At 49.7% G+C, this 20,238-nt stretch overlaps 1 protein-coding gene across 1 annotated transcript; it reads left to right on the forward strand.

Moving 5' to 3' along the window:
- Positions 1 to 299: 299 nt before the first annotated feature.
- On the forward strand, positions 300 to 2,429 carry LOC147984761 (uncharacterized). Its single transcript, XM_087541253.1, has 6 exons — positions 300 to 306; positions 460 to 761; positions 855 to 1,237; positions 1,327 to 1,397; positions 1,473 to 1,720; positions 2,286 to 2,429. Exons 1-6 carry the CDS (start codon positions 300 to 302, stop codon positions 2,427 to 2,429), a joined length of 1,155 nt encoding a protein of 384 aa, XP_087397379.1.
- The last annotated feature ends 17,809 nt before the right edge of the window (positions 2,430 to 20,238 follow it).

Consider the following 20,238-nt stretch of genomic DNA (forward strand, 5'->3'; position numbering starts at 1 on the left):
CTCGTGACGGTGACTGCGTCCTCCTCGCCACCCATATCGATCGCGGATTTTCTCTACCTCCTCATCCTTTTCTCCAGAGCTTTTTGAACTTCTTCGGAGCGCAGCTCCACCATTTCACTCCCAATTCCATCGTGTATCTTGTGGCTTTCGTTTCCTTGTGCGAAAGTTTCTTGGGTTGCCGCCCTCATTGGGGACTCTTTAAACACATCTTCACTTGCCGTTCCCAATCGGTAAAGAAAGCCAAGTCGAGTGACGAACGGACGCAAGTGATCCAGCTATGCGGGGGCCTGGCGATCCAGATGAGGGGTAAAAGTTCTTTTCCGTCTATCACTTTTCCCGAGTCGGTCCGTGGTTGGCAGTCGACCTGGTTTTATTGCCAAGACCAGGTGACCCCAGGGCAGTCGACTGGTCTTCCCCCTTTCTCTCTGGACCGAGCTCAAAAGCCTGCCTCTCTGAAAGTGCTGCCGGAGGAAAAGGCGCAAGTCAAGGTGCTGGTTGGTCGAGTGGTTCAGCTTGTCCGAGAGGGCGTGACCGGCATGGACTTGCTGGAGGTCTTCCTTCGGAGGCGCATCCAACCGCTTCAGGCTCGCGACCACCCTATGTGGCTGTACTCGGGTCTCGACGACACCACTCGGGTTAACCTAGAGGAGGTCACCGACGAGATGTTGGAAGGGTGGCTGTCGAGCATCACAGGGAACAAAGACAACCCCCGAGGAGCCAGGAGGGTTCCCCCGCTTGACAGTACATACGACGTGGACCAGGTCTGACCTTGTGTTCCCGACTGAGATCTTGCTTTCTTCATTTGCTCTCTTTGAATCGGTCGACTGACTTTCGACTTGTCTGCTATTCTCTAGGCAACTACAGAGATGTACTCGACACCCAACGGAGCACAGGGGCAGGCCGAGGAAGGGGAGGCGAGCGGAGGCGAAAGCGGAGAAGAACAGGGGGAGTGGGAGTCTGACGGCGAAGGAGAGGGAGACGAAGACGTCGACTCCAGCGAAGAGGAGGAGGAGGAGGAGGAAGCTGAAGCTCCCCACTCGGAAAGGCGATCCAAGCTTACACACGACCCTGCGCGGGAACGTGGTAAGGCGACTGCTCCCGTTGGGCAGTCGTCGAAGCGCCCTCGGACCTCTTCTCCAGCGCCGACTGAAAAAGCTCCCAAGCACCCCCGCGCGGCGCCGTCCGAGCCACCCAAGGCTCTGCCCAAGATGAGGATGACTGTCCCCACCATTTCTGGGTAATGATAGAACTTGTTCTCCTTTGTCGACCGTGGACGGATCCTTGGTCGATCCACTGAGCCGACTGACGGTCTTTCAAAATTTGCAGTGCTGCTACTTCTGAGATCTCCGCCAAGGACGATGATCAAGAGATGGAAGATGCTGTTACTTCCAACCCTGGTATGATTACTGATGTTCTGCCTTGAATCGACTGACGATTTCTTATAACTCTGGTCGATTGAATTTTTCTCGTAGCTCCTCCTCATGTTATTAACCTTCCTGACGACGAAGACAAAGCGCCGCTGAGAGTGAGGCAGAACAGGAAAGCGTCGGCTGGCGAGACTCCACAATCCACTCCGGCGCCTGAGGCCGTAGCTCGAGACGGTGGCGATACCACCCGGGCTTCTGTGACTTTCGCCAATCCTCTGACGAGTGTGTGGCCCTTGACGTCGACCGTAAATCCGCCTTCGCTCTTCGCCACACACCACGTCCCTGAGGACCAAGTGGGTGCAGCTAAGGAAGCTATACGCCAGGCAGGCATCATGATGGAGCAAGTCAAGGTGGTTCGAGAAGCCAGCCAAGCGGCTTATGACGCGAGTTCAGCTCTTCAGAGTAACGTCCAGGTCAGTCGATTCACTGCTTGTTCTGTTAGGGTATGCTGTCTGAAGAATCTCTTTTCTGAAGATCTTTTAAATCTGTACACCCACTGGGTGTTTCTGTTAGGTTTTTTGGTCGAGTGGGGGCACGCTGAGTGCACCCACTGGGTGTAGTCCCCGAGACTACGGTGGACTGCTGACAGTCGACTGTAGTCTTTATATTGTGTTGCTGTAGTTTTACTCTTTCACTCGGTCTGGCCAGGCCATGTCGAATGAAACTGTATCCGGTCGACTGCGGGCAGTCGATTTTTTTTCAAAACCAGTGGGGGCACGCTGAGTGCACCCACTGGGTGTAGTCCCCGAGACTACTGTTGAATGTTTTTGATTTAGCTGTAGTCTTAGAAACGTCATCATTGTCTCTTGGTTACCCGGAAGCAACTTATCTTGGACCTCTGTCGACTGACTTTTGCAGAAATCCTGTGAACTTGTGGCTCTCTACACTGAGTTGGAGAACAAACAGATCCAGCTCGACCTTGACTTGAAGCTCGCTCAACAGAACCTGCAGAAGGCGCGAGACGAAGCAAAAGGTATGGCTGGCGAGGTTTCTCATTCTTGACGAGTGACTTCCCTTTCTCGCCCATTCTTGATGTTGAGTTCACTTGACATTCTGTAGATAAACTGGAGGAAGCTCTGAAGAAGAAGGATCAAGATCTTGCCGAAGCACAGAAGGAGGCCTCGAGCAAAACGAAGCTTGCAGAAGAGAAACTGGCTTCGGTCGGAACTCTTGAACAGGAGAACTCCAGACTGAAAACTTCTCTCGAGACAGCTAATCGAGAGGTCAGCCGACTGAAGAACGACAAGATGGTTCTGCACGACCAGGCGGGTGAGATGGCGGGGAAGGTAAACGATCTGGAGGCTTATCTCGGTGGACTCGCCAAGAAGCTGCTCGTCATGCTCGAAGGTAATTATTCCGACCCGGCTGTCTTGCAGTTACCAAGCCCGCGTAAGGCCACTGCCTTATTCTTGAATCGTGTTTGCAGAATTCTACGAGAGCTTCGAAGAGGAAACTAGTCGAGTGGAGCCAGTCTTGGATCCCGCCAATTCTCTCGTGAAGGACGAGGCTACTATGAACGTGCTCCGACTGGAGTCTTGTGTTACCAGCGTTGTTGACTATCTTGCTCGGCTGAAGGTTGCGATGTCGCGGATCGACACATCACTCTGGCCTGGAACGACGCTTCAGAACGACCTCGAGTCCCTGATGGTTCGACTGGATGAAGTCCCGGGTCGAGTGGCGGAATGGAAGAAATCTTCTGCTAGATGTGGTGCTGATGTCGCTCTGTCTCTGGTCCGCGTCCATTGCAAGGAGGCATGAGAAGAAAAGCTGGCCGCCATCCAAGTTGCCAATACCAGGAAGCACAGCTTTCAAGACTTCATGGAGACTTTCATTGCTGCTGCTACTCGTATTGCAGACGGGATCGACTTGGACGAGTTCGTCGCCCCTTCCAGTCCTCCGCTTGAGGAATAAAAAACTTTTATGCTTCACTTTAAATTTGCCTCGGAATGCCGAGTGGATTCTGTAATCGTTAAAATCTGTCGAGCCGAGGGCTCGAGTACTTTGATCTAAGGTCTTGGACCTTTGGGTTTTATCCGAACTTGATTTATCATTGAATATCTTCGGGAATTATCTGCCGAGTGGAAATAGGCCTTCACTCGAAATAACTTCGTATTTGTGGTGCAGCTCCGAAGGAAAAGGTAACAGTCGATTCGCATCTTGCCATCCTTGTGGATTGGGACGTGTTCCGAAATTAGGCGAGCACTGGGCTGCAGCTAAGCCCCCGAGTGGGAGGTTTGCTTTCCACTCGGTGGGATTTTTTAACACTTCGGCGAGCACTGGGCTGCAGCTAAGTCTCCGAATGGGAGTTTTGCTCTCCACTCGGTAGGATTTTTGAACACTTAGGCGAGCACTGAGCTGCAGCTAAGCCTCGAGTGGGAGGTTTGCTCTCCACTTGGTAGGATTTTTATATACTTAGGCGAGTACTTGGACAGCAGCTAAGCCCCCGAGTGGGAGGTTTGCTCTCCACTCGGTAGGATTTTCAAACACTTAGGCGAGCACTGGGCTGCAGCTAAGCCTCCGAGTGGGAGTCTGGCTCACCACTCGGTAGGATTTTCAAATACTTAGGCGAGTACTTGGATTGCAGCTAAGCCCCCGAGTGGGAGGTTTGCTCTCCACTCAGTAGGATTTTTATATACTTAGGCGAGCACTGGGCTGGAGCTAAGCCCCCGAGTGGGAGTCTGGCTCACCACTCGGTAGGATTTTCAAACACTTAGGCGAGCACTGGGCTGCAGCTAAGCCTCCGAGTGGGAATCTGGCTCACCAGTCGGTAGGATTTTCAAACACTTAGGCGAGCACTGGGCTGCAGCTAAGCCTCCGAGTGGGAGTCTGGCTCACCACTCGGTAGGATTTTCAAATACTTAGGCGAGTACTTGGACTACAGCTAAGCCCCCGAGTGGGAGGTTTGCTCTCCACTCGGTAGGATTTTTATATACTTAGGCGAGCACTGGGCTGCAGCTAAGCCTCCGAGTGGGAGGTTTGCTCACCACTCGATAGGATTTTCAAACACTTAGGCGAGCACTGGGCTGCAGCTAAGCCTCCGAGTGGGAGTCTGGCTCACCACTCGGTAGGATTTTCAAATACTTAGGCGAGTACTTGGACCGCAGCTAAGCCCCCGAGTGGGAGGTTTGCTCTCCACTCGGTAGGATTTTTATATACTTAGGCGAGTACTTGGACTACAGCTAAGCCCCCGAGTGGGAGGTTTGCTCTCCACTCGGTAGGATTTTCAAACACTTAGGCGAGCACTGGGCTGCAGCTAAGCCTCCGAGTGGGAGTCTGGCTCACCACTCGGTAGGATTTTCGAATACTTAGGCGAGCACTGGGCTGCAGCTAAGCCCCCGAGTGGGAGTCTGGCTCACCACTCGGTAGGATTTTTTTGCAAACTTAGGCGAAACGGATTCGCAGCTAAGCTACCCACTGGGGGATTTCATACGCAAACAAAAGTGACAGCAATTATAGGAAGAACTAGGACACTCTTGTCTTTGATAAAAATAAACTACAGAAGTTTTTCTTATTACACCTCATCCGAGTGAGAATTCAAGTGTAAAATGGGCGGAGTAGTTCCGCATTCCAAGCTCGTGGCTCGTCGATCCGGCGAGCAACGTTGTAGTGATGATATGCTCCATTGTGGAGGACTCTAGTGACGATGAAGGGGCCTTCCCAAGTAGGAGCAAGTTTGTGTGGTTTCTGTTGATCCACTCGGAGGACCAAATCTCCTTCTTGGAAGGCTCGACTCTTCACATTTCTGGCATGGAATCGACGCAAGTCTTGCTGATAGATGGTCGATCTGATCATAGCCATTTCCCTCTCCTCCTCTAGGAGGTCTACTGCGTCTTGCCGGGCTTGCTCTGCTTCGTCTTTGTTATAAAGCTCGACTCTGGGGGCATTGTGAAGTAGATCACTCGGCAGGACGGCTTCGGCTCCGTAAACCAGAAAGAATGGCGTTCTTCCAGTCGACCGGTTCGGGGTGGTCCTCAGTCCCCACAAAACTGACGGAAGCTCGTCGACCCAAGCGCCTGCTGCGTGCTTGAGATCACACATCAGTCGAGGCTTCAGTCCTTTGAGAATCAGACCATTTGCTCTTTCAGCTTGTCCATTCGACTGGTGATGCGCGACCGACGCGTAGTCGACTCGTGTGCCTTGAGAGGCGCAAAAAGCTCTGAACTTGTCTGAATCGAAGTTTGACCCATTGTCAGTGATGATGCTATGTGGGACCCCATATCTGAATATCAACTCTCTGATGAAACTGATAGCAGTGCTAGCATCAAGATTTTTGATAGGCTTGGCTTCAATCCATTTGGTGAACTTGTCGACTACCACAAGCACATGTGTGAATCCTCTCCTGCCTGTTCTCAGTGGACCAACCATGTCCAGTCCCCAAACAGCGAAGGGCCAGACAAGTGGAATGGTCCTCAGAGCTGATGCTGGCTTGTGCGACATGTTGGAGTAGAACTGGCAGCCTTCACACTTGTCGACTATCTCTTTCGCCATTTCGTTTGCCCTGGGCCAGTAAAAACCCGCTCAGTATGCTTTGGCCGCGATGGTCCGAGAGGACGAATGGTGACCACAGGTCCCCGAGTGGATATCATCAAGGATTATCTGACCTTCTTCTGGCGTTATGCACTTCTGACCGATTCCAGTTGCGCTTTCTCTATACAATTGTCCTTTTATGACTGTGAAAGCTTTAGATCGATAGACGATCTGTCGAGCCTCTTCTTCGTCCTCTGGAAGTTCTTTCCTCAAGATATACGCGATGTATGGTATCGTCCAGTCGGGAGTGATTGCCAAGACCTCCATGACTAGGTCGACCATAGCAGGAATTTCGACTTCAGTCGGATCTGTGGCACTTTTCGGTTGCAGGGCTTCTTCTGTAAAAGGATCCTCCTGGACTGACGGCGAGCGGATGTGCTCCAAAAACACATTGCTGGGAATGGCTTCTCTCTTGGAGCCTATCTTTGCCAGATCATCAGCTGCTTGATTTTTCAGTCGGGGGATGTGATGAAGCTCTAACCCCTCGAATTTCTTTTCTAGCTTTCTTACTGCGTTGCAGTAGCCAGTCATAGCTGGGCTTCTGACGTCCCACTCCTTCATCACCTGATTAACCACCAAATCTGAGTCGCCATAGACCATGAGGCGCCGGACGTCGAGTGAAATGGCCATGCGCAACCCATACAAGAGTGCTTCATATTCTGCTTCATTATTGGAGGAATCGAAGTGAATCTGGAGAACATATCTGAGCTTATCTCCTCGGGGGGAGGACAATACTACCCCAGCACCGGAACCATTCAGCATCTTAGATCCATCGAAGAACATGGTCCAGTGCTCCGAGTGAACTTGAGTCGGAAGTTGCTGTTCAATCCACTCGGTGACGAAATCTGCAATTGCTTGGGACTTGATAGCCTTCTTTGCTTCAAACTTGATATCTAGGGGAAGGAGTTCAATCGCCCACTTCGCCACTCGACCAGTTGCATATCTTTTGTGCAAAATCTCTGACAGTGGAGCGTCGCTGACGACTGTAATGGAATGGTCAGAGAAGTAGTGTGCAACCTTCTTCGTGGTCATGTAAATCCCATATACAAGCTTCTGGTAATGGGGATATCTTTTCTTCGAAGGAGTCAAAACTTCAGACACATAATATACTGGGCGCTGAACTCTGAAGGCCTTTCCTTCTTCTTCCCGCTCGATCGTAAGTACTGTACTGACAACTTGTCCCATGGCCGCAATGTAAAGCAGCAGAGGCTCTTTACTGATTGGGGCAGCAAGCACCGGCTGGGTGGAGAGCAGAGCTTTGAGCTCTGCAAACGCTGCATCAGCTTCTGGAGTCCACTCTAACTTGTCAGACTTCTTCATCATTCGGTAAAGAGGCAACACCTTTTCACCGAGACGAGAAATGAATCGACTTAGAGCGGCCAAGCAACCTGTAAGCTTCTGGACATCGTGCACACGCACAGGGCGCTTCATCCGGAATATGGTGCCAACTTTCTCAGGATTGGCGTCGATTCCTCGTCCGGAAACGAGAAAACCGAGTAACTTTCCACCTGGAACTCCGAATGTGCACTTTGATGGATTGAGCTTGATATCATATCCCCTGAGGTTAGCAAAGGTTTCGGCAAGGTCAGTCAGCAGGTCGGAACCTTTCCGTGACTTAACCACAATATCATCCATGTATGCTTCTACGTTCCGACTGATCTGAGTGAGCAAACACTTCTGAATCATCCTCATGAACATGGCTCCAGCATTCTTGAGGCCGAAGGGCATGGTGACATAACAGAAGCACCCGAATGGGGTGATGAAAGCCGTTTTGATCTCGTCGGGTCCATACAGACGGATCTGATGGTACCCTGAATAAGCATCTAGAAAAGACAAACGCTCACACCCCGCGGTCGAGTCGACTACCTGGTCGATGCGGGGGAGAGGGAAATGATCTTTCGGGCAGGCCCGATTGATATGTTTAAAGTCAATGCACATGCGAAGTGACTTGTCCTTCTTGGGGACCATGACAACATTGGCGAGCCACTCGGAGTGGTAAATCTCTCGGATGAACTCCGCTGCTAAGAGCAGAGCCACCTCCTCGCCAATAGCTTTCCTCTTCTGGACGGCGGACCGTCGAAGATGTTCTTTCATAGGCTTGAACTTCGGGTCGACTCGTAGACGGTGCTCAGCCAGCCCCCTGGGAACTCCAGGCATGTCAGAAGGCTTCCATGCGAAGATGTCCCAGTTCTCACGGAGGAACTGGATGAGCGCTTCTTCCTATTTGGAGTCGAGCGTCGTTGAGATGTGAGTCGGAGCAGCATTGGGGTCGGTCGGGTGAATGTGAACTGGCTTAGTTTCACCGGACGACTAAAAAGCTGATTCTGAAGCTGGCTTCTTGGCTCGCAGCAATTCACTTGGATCAGCAGTCTTCTGGTACTCTTGCAGCTCGACTACTGACATCTGAGCATCAGCGATCTTTGATCCTTTCTGAAAACACTCCTCTGCTTTCTTCCGATTGCCTGTAACGGTGATCACACCTCTGGGGCCGGGCATCTTCAACTTGAGATACACATAGCACGGTCGAGCCATGAAGCGTGCATAAGCTGGCCGGCCCAGAATAGCATGATAAGCACTTTGGAAGTCCACAACCTCAAATGTCAACTTTTCCTTGCGGTAATTCTTTGAATCACCGAAAACCACATCGAGAGCAATCTGGCCGAGTGACTCGGCTTTTTTTCCAGGAATGACTCCATGGAAACTCATGTTGCTGGCACTGAGCCTGGACATCGGAATGCCCATCCCTTTCAACGTTTCTGCATACAGTATGTTCAGGCCGCTGCCACCATCCATCAGGACTTTGGTCAGTCGAGTGCCTTCGACAACTGGATCGACCACCAGAGCTTGCCTCCCAGGGGTGGCAATGTGCGCAGGGTGATCGGACTGGTCGAACGTGATGGCCGTCTGAGACCACTTCAGGTAGCTGTTTGTTGCCGGGGCAACCATATTTACTTCACGGTTAATGACTTTCAGTCGACTTTTGCTTTCGACATCAGCAAAAATCATCAAGGTGGAATTGACTTGGGGGTATCCATCGTCACTATCTTCTTTGTCCTCAACTTTGTTTGACTCTTTTTCCTTGTCTTTGGACTGCTTGCCCTGAAACTGCTGGATCAGGAGCCGGCACTGTCGAGTGGTATGCTTTGGGTAAATAAGATTACCCTCTTCATCTTTCTTGGTGTGGATGTGACATGGCAGATCCAAAACATCATTTCCATCTTGATCCTTGACTTTCTTGGGGTTCCAGGGTCCCTTGGGTTTTCCCTTGAATTTTCCCTGGGTTACGGCCAGGGCCTCCCCAGGAGCGGCTGGCTCGGCCTTCCGCTTCTGCTTCCGACTGGAATTGCCTCCGGTTTCCTGGGCGACTGCTTTCTGCTTGCCACTCCGGAGTCGATCTTCATCTTCTCCGTTAGCGTATTTGGCGGCAATTTCCATCATCCGATTCAGAGACATTTCTCCGGTCCGACCGAACTTCAGGTTCAACTCTCTGTTCTTGACGCCTTCTTTAAAGGAACAAACTGCTTGGTGATCTGGCACATTCTCAACTGTGTGATGCAAAGTGATCCACCTCTGGATGTAATCCCTTAGAGTTCCACTCGGTTTCTACATGCAAGACCGCAATTCTGTAAGGCCTGCCGGTCGCTTGCATGTTCCTTCAAAGGTCGTGACAAACACTCGAGAGAGATCCTCCCAAGTGTAGATGCTGCTGGGTGCTAACTGATTCAGCCACGCTCTGGCTGAGCCCTCTAACAGGAGAGGCAAATGCTTCATAGCCACCTCATCATTGCCGCCACCAATCTGGACAGCCACTCGGTAGTCTTCGAGCCAAGTGTCAGGCTTAGACTCGCCGGTGAACTTGCTGACTCCAGTCGCCAACCGGAAGTTGGGAGGAATCACTGCGGCCCTGATGGCTCGACTGAAACACTCTGGCCCCGAAACACGTACTCTGCTGCTGGCAGGCGCATCCCTGTCGTGGCCTTCTCGGTGAGCTCTGTTCCTGTCAACCAGACCCTGAACGAGGATGGATCTCGCATCAAAGCCTGGGTCCCTGAGGTCGACTGGAACTCTCCACCCAACACTATGAGGGTGTCTGTCATCCTGCTGTCGAGGCGCATATGACCCACTCCTCGGGGGAGGGGTTGGCACTCAATGTCGATCGAACCGGTGATCATACTACTCATTTCTTCTGTACTGATCGTGCCGGTCTCCGCGTCCCTCACGCCTCGGGGGCGATCTTGGGTTGTGAGCCGACTGGACTGTATCCGTTGCAATGGATCGACTGTGGATCCTATTCCGCGACTGAGAAACAGCGGAATTCTGGTTTCCCGCTGCCCGGAGCAATGCTCTGATTTGCAACAAGCCTCTGCCAGCCTCCGACTGGGAGGGCTGAATCGATTCTGCTATACGGTCCGCGGCTGCCAAATTCTGAACTGGGGTTCGATATACCTGCGTAGGCGGGAAGAGCTGACGTCGACTGGACTCGGGAGCTCGCTGACGCGCTTGCTCGTCGAGTATTCGCTGGAGATTCTCCAATCGAGTGCGCTCGGCCAAGTTAGCCAAGCGCGCGTCCTCCAAGGCCCGGGCCTCGGGGGTTTCTCCGATGATAGGAGTGTGGAGTGCATCCATGTTCCGGCGGCGAAGCTCCTCTCGCTGCAATGACGTGAGAGGTTCGGGGAGATACTCATCGTGGGGATGCGACGGGTCGCCTCCACCCGCGCCTCCATCGGTGCGAGGGAAACCGGGAGGACTGTGTGTTCCATCGACCGCCAGAACCTCAGCCGCCGGGTCGCTGCTGTCGCACTCGGATGCAGTCTCCGCGGAGCCAGTCGACAGGTCGAACAGGCCGTAGAGGGATTCGTCGGGCTCGATTGCCGCGACTTGTGGGGCTGCCGACTGGCGGGCCACGGCATGCCTCACCCACCTCTGAAGTCTCGACCGGCCGGAGCGCTTGCGCCGGTGGGAGACAGGGCAGGAAGATGACACGGGAGCCGACCGATACTGGGTCGACGGCTGCCACAGGAGGACGCCACGAACACATGTGCGGAAGTGCGTCGCACCACGGACGGGGAGGGCGTCGATGTCGAGTGGAGCCTCCTGAAGCCAAGCGGAGTTGTCGGCGATGAACGTGAGTGCGCCGAGACGGATCTCGCGGCCCTCCACCAAATCTCCGCATGAAAACATGATCAAAGGGATCGGAAAAATCGCAACTTCTCCAACTAGGCACTAAGACTCCTACCCCACGGTGGGCGCCAACTGTCGTGGTTCTAACTTTGACAGTGAGGTAGGGGGGTATGTATGGAGAGGCTAGATCTCAGCTATGGAGAAGTTGTAAATACACCAGGATGTACGAGTTCAGGCCCTTCGCGGAAGAAGTAACAACCCTACGTCTCGGTGCCCGGAGGCGGTCGACTGGATTATGTGTGTATGAATTACAGGGGTGCCAACCCCTGCTACTGAGGAGGGGGATGGCTTATATAGAGTTCGCCAGACCCCTCCGGTCCTCAGTAATGCAGGGTTAAAATACATTAAGACTGGGCGTTACTGGTAACGTCCCTAATAAAGTGCTATGATGACCATAAAGACTACTTAATGGCCGACCGTTTGCTTGCGGAGTGACTTTAGATCTCCTGTCAGTCGAGTGGTTGGCTTCGTAGTCGAGTGGTAGCTTCCTGGTCGAGTGTCTTGAATCCGTCGAGTGGGATACCTTCAAGTCGATCGAAAGGTGACTTCTTCCAGGGATGTCCTTGGGTAGGGCTCTTAGGACAGGTCCATGCCCCTACCCTAGGTACATAGCTTCATCACGCGCCACCTCCTGGTCCTTCCCACTAAGGCCCATTAAGGCCCATTGCTTCTTCCTCGTATTCCCGTAACTCCCCGGTACCTCCGAAAATACCCGAATCACTCGGAACCTTTCCGATGTCTGAATATAGTCGTCCAATATATCGATCTTTACATATCGACCATTTCGAGACTCCTCGTCATGTCCCCGATCTCATCCGGGACTCCGAACTCCTTAGGTACATGAAAACATATAAACTCATAATGAAACTGTCATCGAAACCTTAAGCGTGCGGACCCTACGGGTTCGAGAACAATGTAGACATGACCGAGACATGTCTCCGATCAATAACCAATAGCGGAACCTGGATGCTCATATTGGCTCCCACATATTCTACGAAGATCTTTATCGGTCAGACCGCATAACAACATACGTTGTTCCCTTTGTCATCGGTATGTTACTTGCCCGAGATTCGATCATCGGTATCTCAATACCTAGTTCAATCTCGTTACCGGCAAGTCTCTTTATTCGTTCCGTAATACATCATCTCGCAACTAACTCATTAGTTGCAATGCTTGCAAGGCTTATGTGATGTGCATTACCGAGAGGGCCCAGAGATACCTCTCTGACAATCGGAGTGACAAATCCTAATCTCGAAATACGCCAACCCAACATGTACCTTTGGAGACACCTGTGGAGCTCCTTTATAATCACCCAATTACGTTCTGACGTTTGGTAGCACGCAAAGTGTTCCTCCGGCAAACGGGAGTTGCATAATCTCATAGTCATAGGAACATGTATAAGTCATGAAGAAAGCAATAGCAACATACTAAACGATCGGGTGCTAAGCTAATGGAATGGGTCATGTCAATCACATCATTCTCCTAATGATGTGATCCCGTTAATCAAATAACAACTCTTTGTCTATGGTTAGGAAACATAACCATCTTTGATTAACGAGCTAGTCAAGTAGAGGCATACTAGTGACTCTCTGTTTGTCTATGTATTCACACATGTATTATGTTTCCGGTTAATACAATTCTAGCATGAATAATAAACATTTATCATGAAATAAGGAAATAAATAATAACTTTATTATTGCCTCTAGGGCATATTTCCTTCAAGATCAACCTCGGGCAAGAATATAAGATGATTGCGCAGACGGCTGATAGTTGAAGGCTGAGTGACGCTTGATCAGACGCATGACCCATGGAGCATAGAATTTCAACCCAAAGATGTTGGAGCCAGATGCAGCCAACTGCTTGATGAAGAAGTCTTGAGCATTGAAGCTGATGCCATTGAAGATATAGAAAACCAAAGTCTTCATTGCTCCTTCAAGCTTCGCTGTAGATGAGTGTCCTTTGACGGGCCATAGAGTCTTCCTGATGATGTGGTAAATGGTGCGAGGCAGGTACTCTAGGTCTTCAACAAAGAACTCAGATGGGTATTCAGCGTCGTGAGGCAGAGGCTTCATCATGCTCAGCATTTGACTCATGTTGGGTTCTGGCTTCTGAAAGATGCTTTCCAAGGCATTTTGATGTTGTTGACAACCTAGTTCATAGTATTCACCAGGAGTGTGCAGGCCTGTGAGCTCAATGATATCAAGAGCTTTAGCTTCATGATGGACATTGCCTGTCATCCACTCAAGGACCCAAGTCTTTGGATCCCTGTTGTAGCCTCGAATATGAAGAGTGGCATAGAATTGAAGCAGCAATTCTTCATTCCAGTGCTCCTTGTCAGTGATGAACTGCAACAGACCAGCATCTCTGAAACAGTCCAATGCTTCTTCGTGGCAGGGCAAACCAGCTATAGCTTCAGAGTCAAGGCGCATATATGGAAATATGCGCCCTTGATTGTATAGGACACAGGAATAGTAGCTGCGCTGCTGATAGCTCCAGAACCGATCCGAGGAAATGCGTGGTCTAGTATAAGGGTTCTTGGAGCTGTTGAAGAAGGTATTATGTGCCATGAAGCCATTCGCATTGAAGACCCCAGGTGAAGTGGCAGTGCTTGGGAAACGTGGAAGTCTTGGCTTGGGCTTTTGGACTTGAGGCCTGTGCTCGACGTGGTACTCAAATTGTGGACCAGCAGCAGGCGGAGGAGTTAGAATGGGCCATCGAACCATAACTGGCTGACCACGATCAAATGCCAGCTCCATTGTGTGAGGTCTTGGAGGGGGAACATGGGCATTGGCATTGTCTTCATGGGCTTTAGGGGCCACATGTGCTTCAGGTACTTGGACCTCAGGTGCTGCAGCATTGACTTCAGGTGTTGCAGCATTGACTTCTGGTGCCTCATTGGCTTCTGGCGCCTCATTGGCTTCCGACGCCATATTGGCGTCAACCATGACAACGTCATTGGCGTCAGCAGTGATGTTGGTGGTTACTTCAGGGTTGTTAACCTCCACTTCAGAAGCTGGAGGGTCGGTCATGTTCTCCTCGAGAACAACATCTTGGTGAGACGGGGGTGTAGCAACTCTTGTGTCTCTTGGGGCTTCTTCTTCATCTTCTTCTTCATCGGCTGATGCAGCCGGAATGTCTTCAGCCATTTTGGCTTCGGGTTCAGACACGTGCATTATGGGAGTGACTTGGGGCCTTGTTCCTTTGCGAAGCCTGCATAATGCGGGCGACGCTTGTGGAGATGGAGTGTGCTGGGCCACAAAGTCATCATCATCTTGCATTATTGGGGTAGCTTGCGGTTGGGGAGTGCTTGGAGTGTCTTGTCTCTGTGGGTGATCAGCCCACGATGCATCCTGAGCAGTTGGCGTCAGAGGACGACCAATGCTGATGAGTTCACTGTGCATAAGCACAGGCGATGATACCAATTGGTGCTCGATCTGAGGAAGGACTTCATCATCTTCAACATTGTCATGGTGACCAATGTCTTCAGCGGCGGTGGGTTCAATTGCTGGAATGTCTTCAGCTTCAGGAGCCTCTGTGGAAGCAGGCTCATGAATTACCATCCGTCGTTCTTGATGCGAAGAGGCAGGACGAGCAACCAAGATGGGCTCAACAATAAGGGGCTCTGTGGGAGCAGCCCAATCTTTCTTGGTTTTGCGCTTCTTCTTGGAGGGAGCGACATCAGAAGCTTCAGGATGTTTCCTCTTTCTGGCTTCAGCCTTGGCAGCCCTTGTCTTCTTTAATTCTGAAGCCACTATGGGGACCTTAGGCTTCGAGCCTGTCATACTGGCTGGGAAGACAATGGGATGTGCTTCCTGCCTTGTTGCTTAGGGTTCGGCCACAGCTGGCTTCTTCTTCTTCACTGCAGCCATCTTGGGATCGATGCTAGGACACCCAAGAGCCTTGCGCTTTTTAGCTTCATTTTAGGCTTGCACGCACTTGTCAGCCAGACTCTTCATGCGCTCACGAGAACCTTTAGCTTCTTCGCGTTTCTTGAGAAAGGCTTCCTTGAGCTCGTGCAGCATAGTCTCGAAGTTCTTGACATCTTGCACGCTGAGCTTTGCCATGTGCTGCTTGAACTGAGCTTTCTCATAGTCAATATTTTGCTTCAGTTCAATGATGCGCTGAGCTAGAGCTAGCTCAGAAGCAATGGCACCAGTGAAAGCGACGCTGAGGCCAATTGGAAGTTGCAGATCATCAAAGCTGAGATTGGGGGTTTCAAACCACTCATTAATGAAGTTGTGAAGGATTGCTACGTCAAAGAGAGGCAAATCATTGAAGATTTATGCTTCTTCTTTGCTCTTGATCAGTTGCTCAAGAGCGTCATCTGCAAGATCTTCATTGCTGGACAGATCAATGGCATCGTTGCATAGAATAGCAGCAGCAGTCAGTTCTTGGCTGGTGGGTTGCAAGGGCATCTTTACTATCGAGGGCTTGGAGATGCGTGACAAATCTTCAGACTGCACACTGTGTTCAGGAGGTGCAGTGGCCAGAGGCTTCGCCTGTAAGACCTTTGGTGCAGGAGCAGGCTTTGAAGCTTTAGGCTTCTTCAGTTTCTTTGGCTTCGGCGGTGCAGGTTCATCAGATTGAACGTCATCTGCAGGCTCATCCACGCCTGTCCCTTGAACCATGATATGAGTGATGAGACCTTCTAGGTTGTAGAAGGGCCCAACAAGATTGGGTTCAGCTTCGCGTGTGCCATCAGCACGAGGAGCAGAGGGGCCTGGATTGAAGTCTAAGCCTCGTGACTTCTTGTTCTCTTTGGCCGAGTTCCTGGCAAACTGAAGGTTGCGCTTGAACAGATTATCATCGCGGCACCACAGTAATGAAGATGGATCTGCATCCGCAGGCTGCGGTCCACGGACCATGCAAGGATAGAAGCCTTCTTCAATGGCTTCAACTCTAGACTTGGGTTGAAGATTTTTGTATAGAATGTCTCCCCATGGTCGTTTGATGGCATTCTTCTCAGCATACTCCTGGGTCACGAACCTGTACTTGAACCACTATTCTGCCCAATATCTTCAAATCCATTGGATTCGAGTTTTTCGCTGATTGTAGTCCTCCTCTGGATTTGTTTTGTACAACTCATAGAGGTCAGGAGGAAAATCTCTTGAGGTGTTGCCACGACGCTGTCTGCCACCCTTTCTTGTAGGTTTCTCTGGTGCCATGAAGCTTAAACTGAAGGGCTTCAACACGTTTAAAGGCTTCAAAGGCTTCCGCTTTCTGGTCAAACATGAACTGGCTTCGGGAGAGTTAATGTGATGCTGTAAGAATTCTGCAAACGAATGTAGACTATGAGAACCAAGGGATTCTCCCACGGACATGTACCTGTGACAGCATTAAGGTGCAAGGGAAGGGGAAGAGGTCATATGCATTCTCGGAAGATTTTGAAGATAAATCAGTTTAGAAGACATTGACCTCATAGTGCGAAGACATTCACTCATAGATAGAGAGTTGGTTCCAGATTTGTACGAATCCACGAATAAGTACAAGTGAGGAATCTAACTACTTTGTGAAGCATAAGTGAACATACTAGGCATATTATGAGATGCAGTATGAAATAGATCCAACTTGTGTGAACAGAAACTACTTGTGGTAGAAAGTGATGAATCTATAGGATCAAAGGGGCCGTAAAAAGGAAGTTTTATTTACCACACGAAGAACTTCTAGATGGAGTGGGAGAGGAGGCCGAGCAGTTCGATTGTCCGTGCCCTAACTTGGCGACGTAGGACACCTACGGCGACGGCGGAGAAGACGATGTCCGCGGCCGCGTGAAGACGGTGTCGGTGAGGTCGCGGCAGCTAAGCGCTTCGTTGCCGGCGTCGTCGAGGGCTAGCAGTGGCGCTAGGGTTTGTGCGAGAGTGGAAGAAAGGATAATGACTATGGTGAGGCGTGTATTTATAGGGACAGGGACGGCACAATGTTATTACATAGGTGCCCCTGGCGATTCTGAAGGACACGTGGCCATCATGCAACATATCGGAGGTTGTTCCACATTCCCACGCACGCCTGGATTGTCGGGTGGTCGTTCCCACTTCTCCGGGTTTCAGGTGAAGGAATTAGCATTGAAAACAGACTTAATGTTTGTCTCTGTATCTTCTGCTGACTAGGACGGAGAGAAGGCATTCGACAGTTTCAACAGAATGCATATGATTTGGACAGATAGAGTTTGAGATAGAAAGCATAGAGAGATTAGGGTCCGATCACATTCACTTAGTTCAAAAGATTCAACAAGGAAGACATAGCTATAAGTGAATGCTGTAGAGGACAGAACACTAGTATGTATATATCAGAAGACAATCAAGTCAACATAGTGAAGATAATCATGAAGACAAGTTGAAAATGAAGACAAACAAAATGTGAAGACATAGCACATGTAACGCCATGGGTAAAACACTTCAAACAGAAGAATTTGGTGGTGGCGTTACCCACCGTATAGGAAGTATTAGACCCAGACACGGTGCCCAATTATCGTGGCGCTCCGAAGTAAAATTCCACGTTAATGTATTCACACTCAGAATGTAAGTCTTCATTGATTGAAGATATACTTTACTTCGTGTGTTGCACATCTAAGTCATCAACATGCATAAGTGTTAGGATGTGTGCCTGATCACAGGACATTTGAGGATTCCAATATATTTAGCTCACACCATTAACTTGCAAAACCTCTTCTCATCCAAGGGCTTGGTGAAGATATCTGCCAATTGCTCTTCAGTGTTGACGTGTATGATATCAATATCTTCCTTCACAACATGATCTCTGAGAAAGTGATGACGAATTTCAATGTGCTTTATCTTCGAGTGCTGAACTGGGTTGTTGGCAATCTTGATGGCGCTTTCATTGTCGCAGTAGAGTGGTACTTGCTTCAGGTGAATGCCATAGTCTTTGAGTGTTTGCTTCATCCATAGAAGCTGAGCGCAGCAAGATCTAGCAACAATGTATTCATATTCAGCAGTGGAGAGAGATACACAGTTCTGCTTCTTTGAAGACCAACATACAAGTGATCGTCCCAGAAAATGACATGTGCCTGATGTAGACTTGCGATCCACCTTGTCACCATCATAATCAGCATCCGAGAATCCAACTAGATCAAACTCTGAGCCCTTTGGATACCATAATCCTAGTGTTGGGGTGTGAGCCAAATATCTGAGAATTCGCTTCACAGCTAAGTGATGCGATTCCTTTGGTGCCGCTTGGAACCAGGCACACATGAAAACACTAAGCATGATATCTGGCCTAGATGCACATAAATAAAGTAAGGAACCAATCATGGAGCGGTATACCTTTTGATCGAACTCTTTACCATTGTCGTCGGGACCCAGATGATGTTTGGCTGGCATTGGCATCGTGTAGCCTTTGCAATCTTGCATTCCAAATTTCTTTAGGCAATCTTTGAGGTATTTCTCTTGAGATATAAAGATGTCGTTGCATTGCTGACGTATTTGAAAACCAAGGAAGAACTTCAGCTCACCCATCATGGACATCTGATATTGCTCTTGCATCATATATCCAAACTCATCAGTGTATTTTTGATTGGTGCAGCCGAAGATAATGTCGTCCACATATATTTGGCACACAAACAGTTCACCATCATATGTCTTCGTGAAGAGAGTGGGGTCGAGGGAACCAGGTTTGAAGCCTTTGCTCTTCAGGAAGTCTTTGAGTGTGTCATACCAAGCCCTAGGGGCTTGTTTGAGGCCATACAGTGCCTTGTTGAGCTTGTACACCATATCAGGATGTTTTGGATCTTCAAAGCCAGGCGGTTGTGCAACATACACTTCTTCATCAATCTTGCCATTGAGAAAAGTGCTCTTCACATCCATTTGATGCAGAAGAATGTTATGATGATTTTCATAGGCCAGCAGTATGTGTATCGCTTCGAGTCTAGCCACAGGAGCAAATGTCTCATCAAAGTCAATCCCTTCAACTTGAGTATATCCTTGAGCAACGAGATGATCTTTGTTTCTGACAACTTGACCATGCTCATATTGCTTGTTGCGATATATCCATTTGGTGCCTATTATATTGTGCTTGCGAGGATCAGGACGCTTAACCAGTTCCCATACATTATTCAGCTCAAACTGTTGAAGCTCTTCTTGCATAGCTTGAATCCATTCATGTTCCATGAAGGCTTCATCAACTTTCTTGGGTTCAGATATTGAGACAAATGCGAAGTGCCCACAGAAATTTGCTAGCTGTGTTGCCCTTGAACGAGTGAGTGGACCTGGTGCATTGATGTTATCAATTATTCTCTCAATCTGTACTTCATTTCCAACACGAGGATGTATAAGACGAAGATTTTGCTCTTGCTGATCATTATCATCGTTAGAAGGATTGTCTTCAGGCTGAGCATTGTCTTCAGGTTGATCATTGTCTTCAGGTTGATCACGTGCGGAGATGATAAGTTCCTCTTCAGGCTGAGCTTAAGATGGTATGATTTCTCTAGTTCCCATAAGTTTGATTGATTCACTGGATGGAACTTCATCTAGAACATTTGGCAGGTGCTCTCTTTGCGAGCCGTTAGTCTCATCGAACCGCACATCCACAGTTTCAACCACTTTATAGTGAAAGAGGTTGAAGACTCTGTAGGAGTGCGAATCCTTTCCATATCCAAGCATAAAACCTTCATGTGCTTTTGGTGCAAATTGTGAAGTGTGATGTGGATCCTTGATCCAGCACCTGGCACCAAATACTCTGAAGTAACTGACATTTGGCTTCTTGCCAGTAAGGAGCTCATAGGATGTCTTGTTCAGAAGCTTGTGAAGATAAACACGGTTGATGATATGGCATGCAATATCAATGGCTTCAGGCCAGAATTTTCTTGGAGTCTTGTATTCATCAAGCATCGTCCGAGCCATCTCAATAAGTGTTCTGTTCTTGCGTTCGGCGATGCCATTCTGCTGTGGCGTGTACGGAGCTGAGAATTCATGTGTGATGCCCAAAGTATCAAGATATGTATCTAGCCCAGTGTTCTTGAATTCAGTGCCATTGTCACTTCTGATGTGCTTTATCTTGACGCCATAGTTGTTCATGGCTCGATTGGCGAAGCGTCTGAAGACATCCTTCACTTCAGTCTTGTAGAGGATTATATGCACCCAAGTATATC

This window comes from Triticum urartu, chromosome 2A (genome assembly GCF_056163025.1).
Source record: "Triticum urartu cultivar PI428250 chromosome 2A, HENAU_Tu73, whole genome shotgun sequence".
NCBI lineage: Eukaryota > Viridiplantae > Streptophyta > Magnoliopsida > Poales > Poaceae > Triticum > Triticum urartu.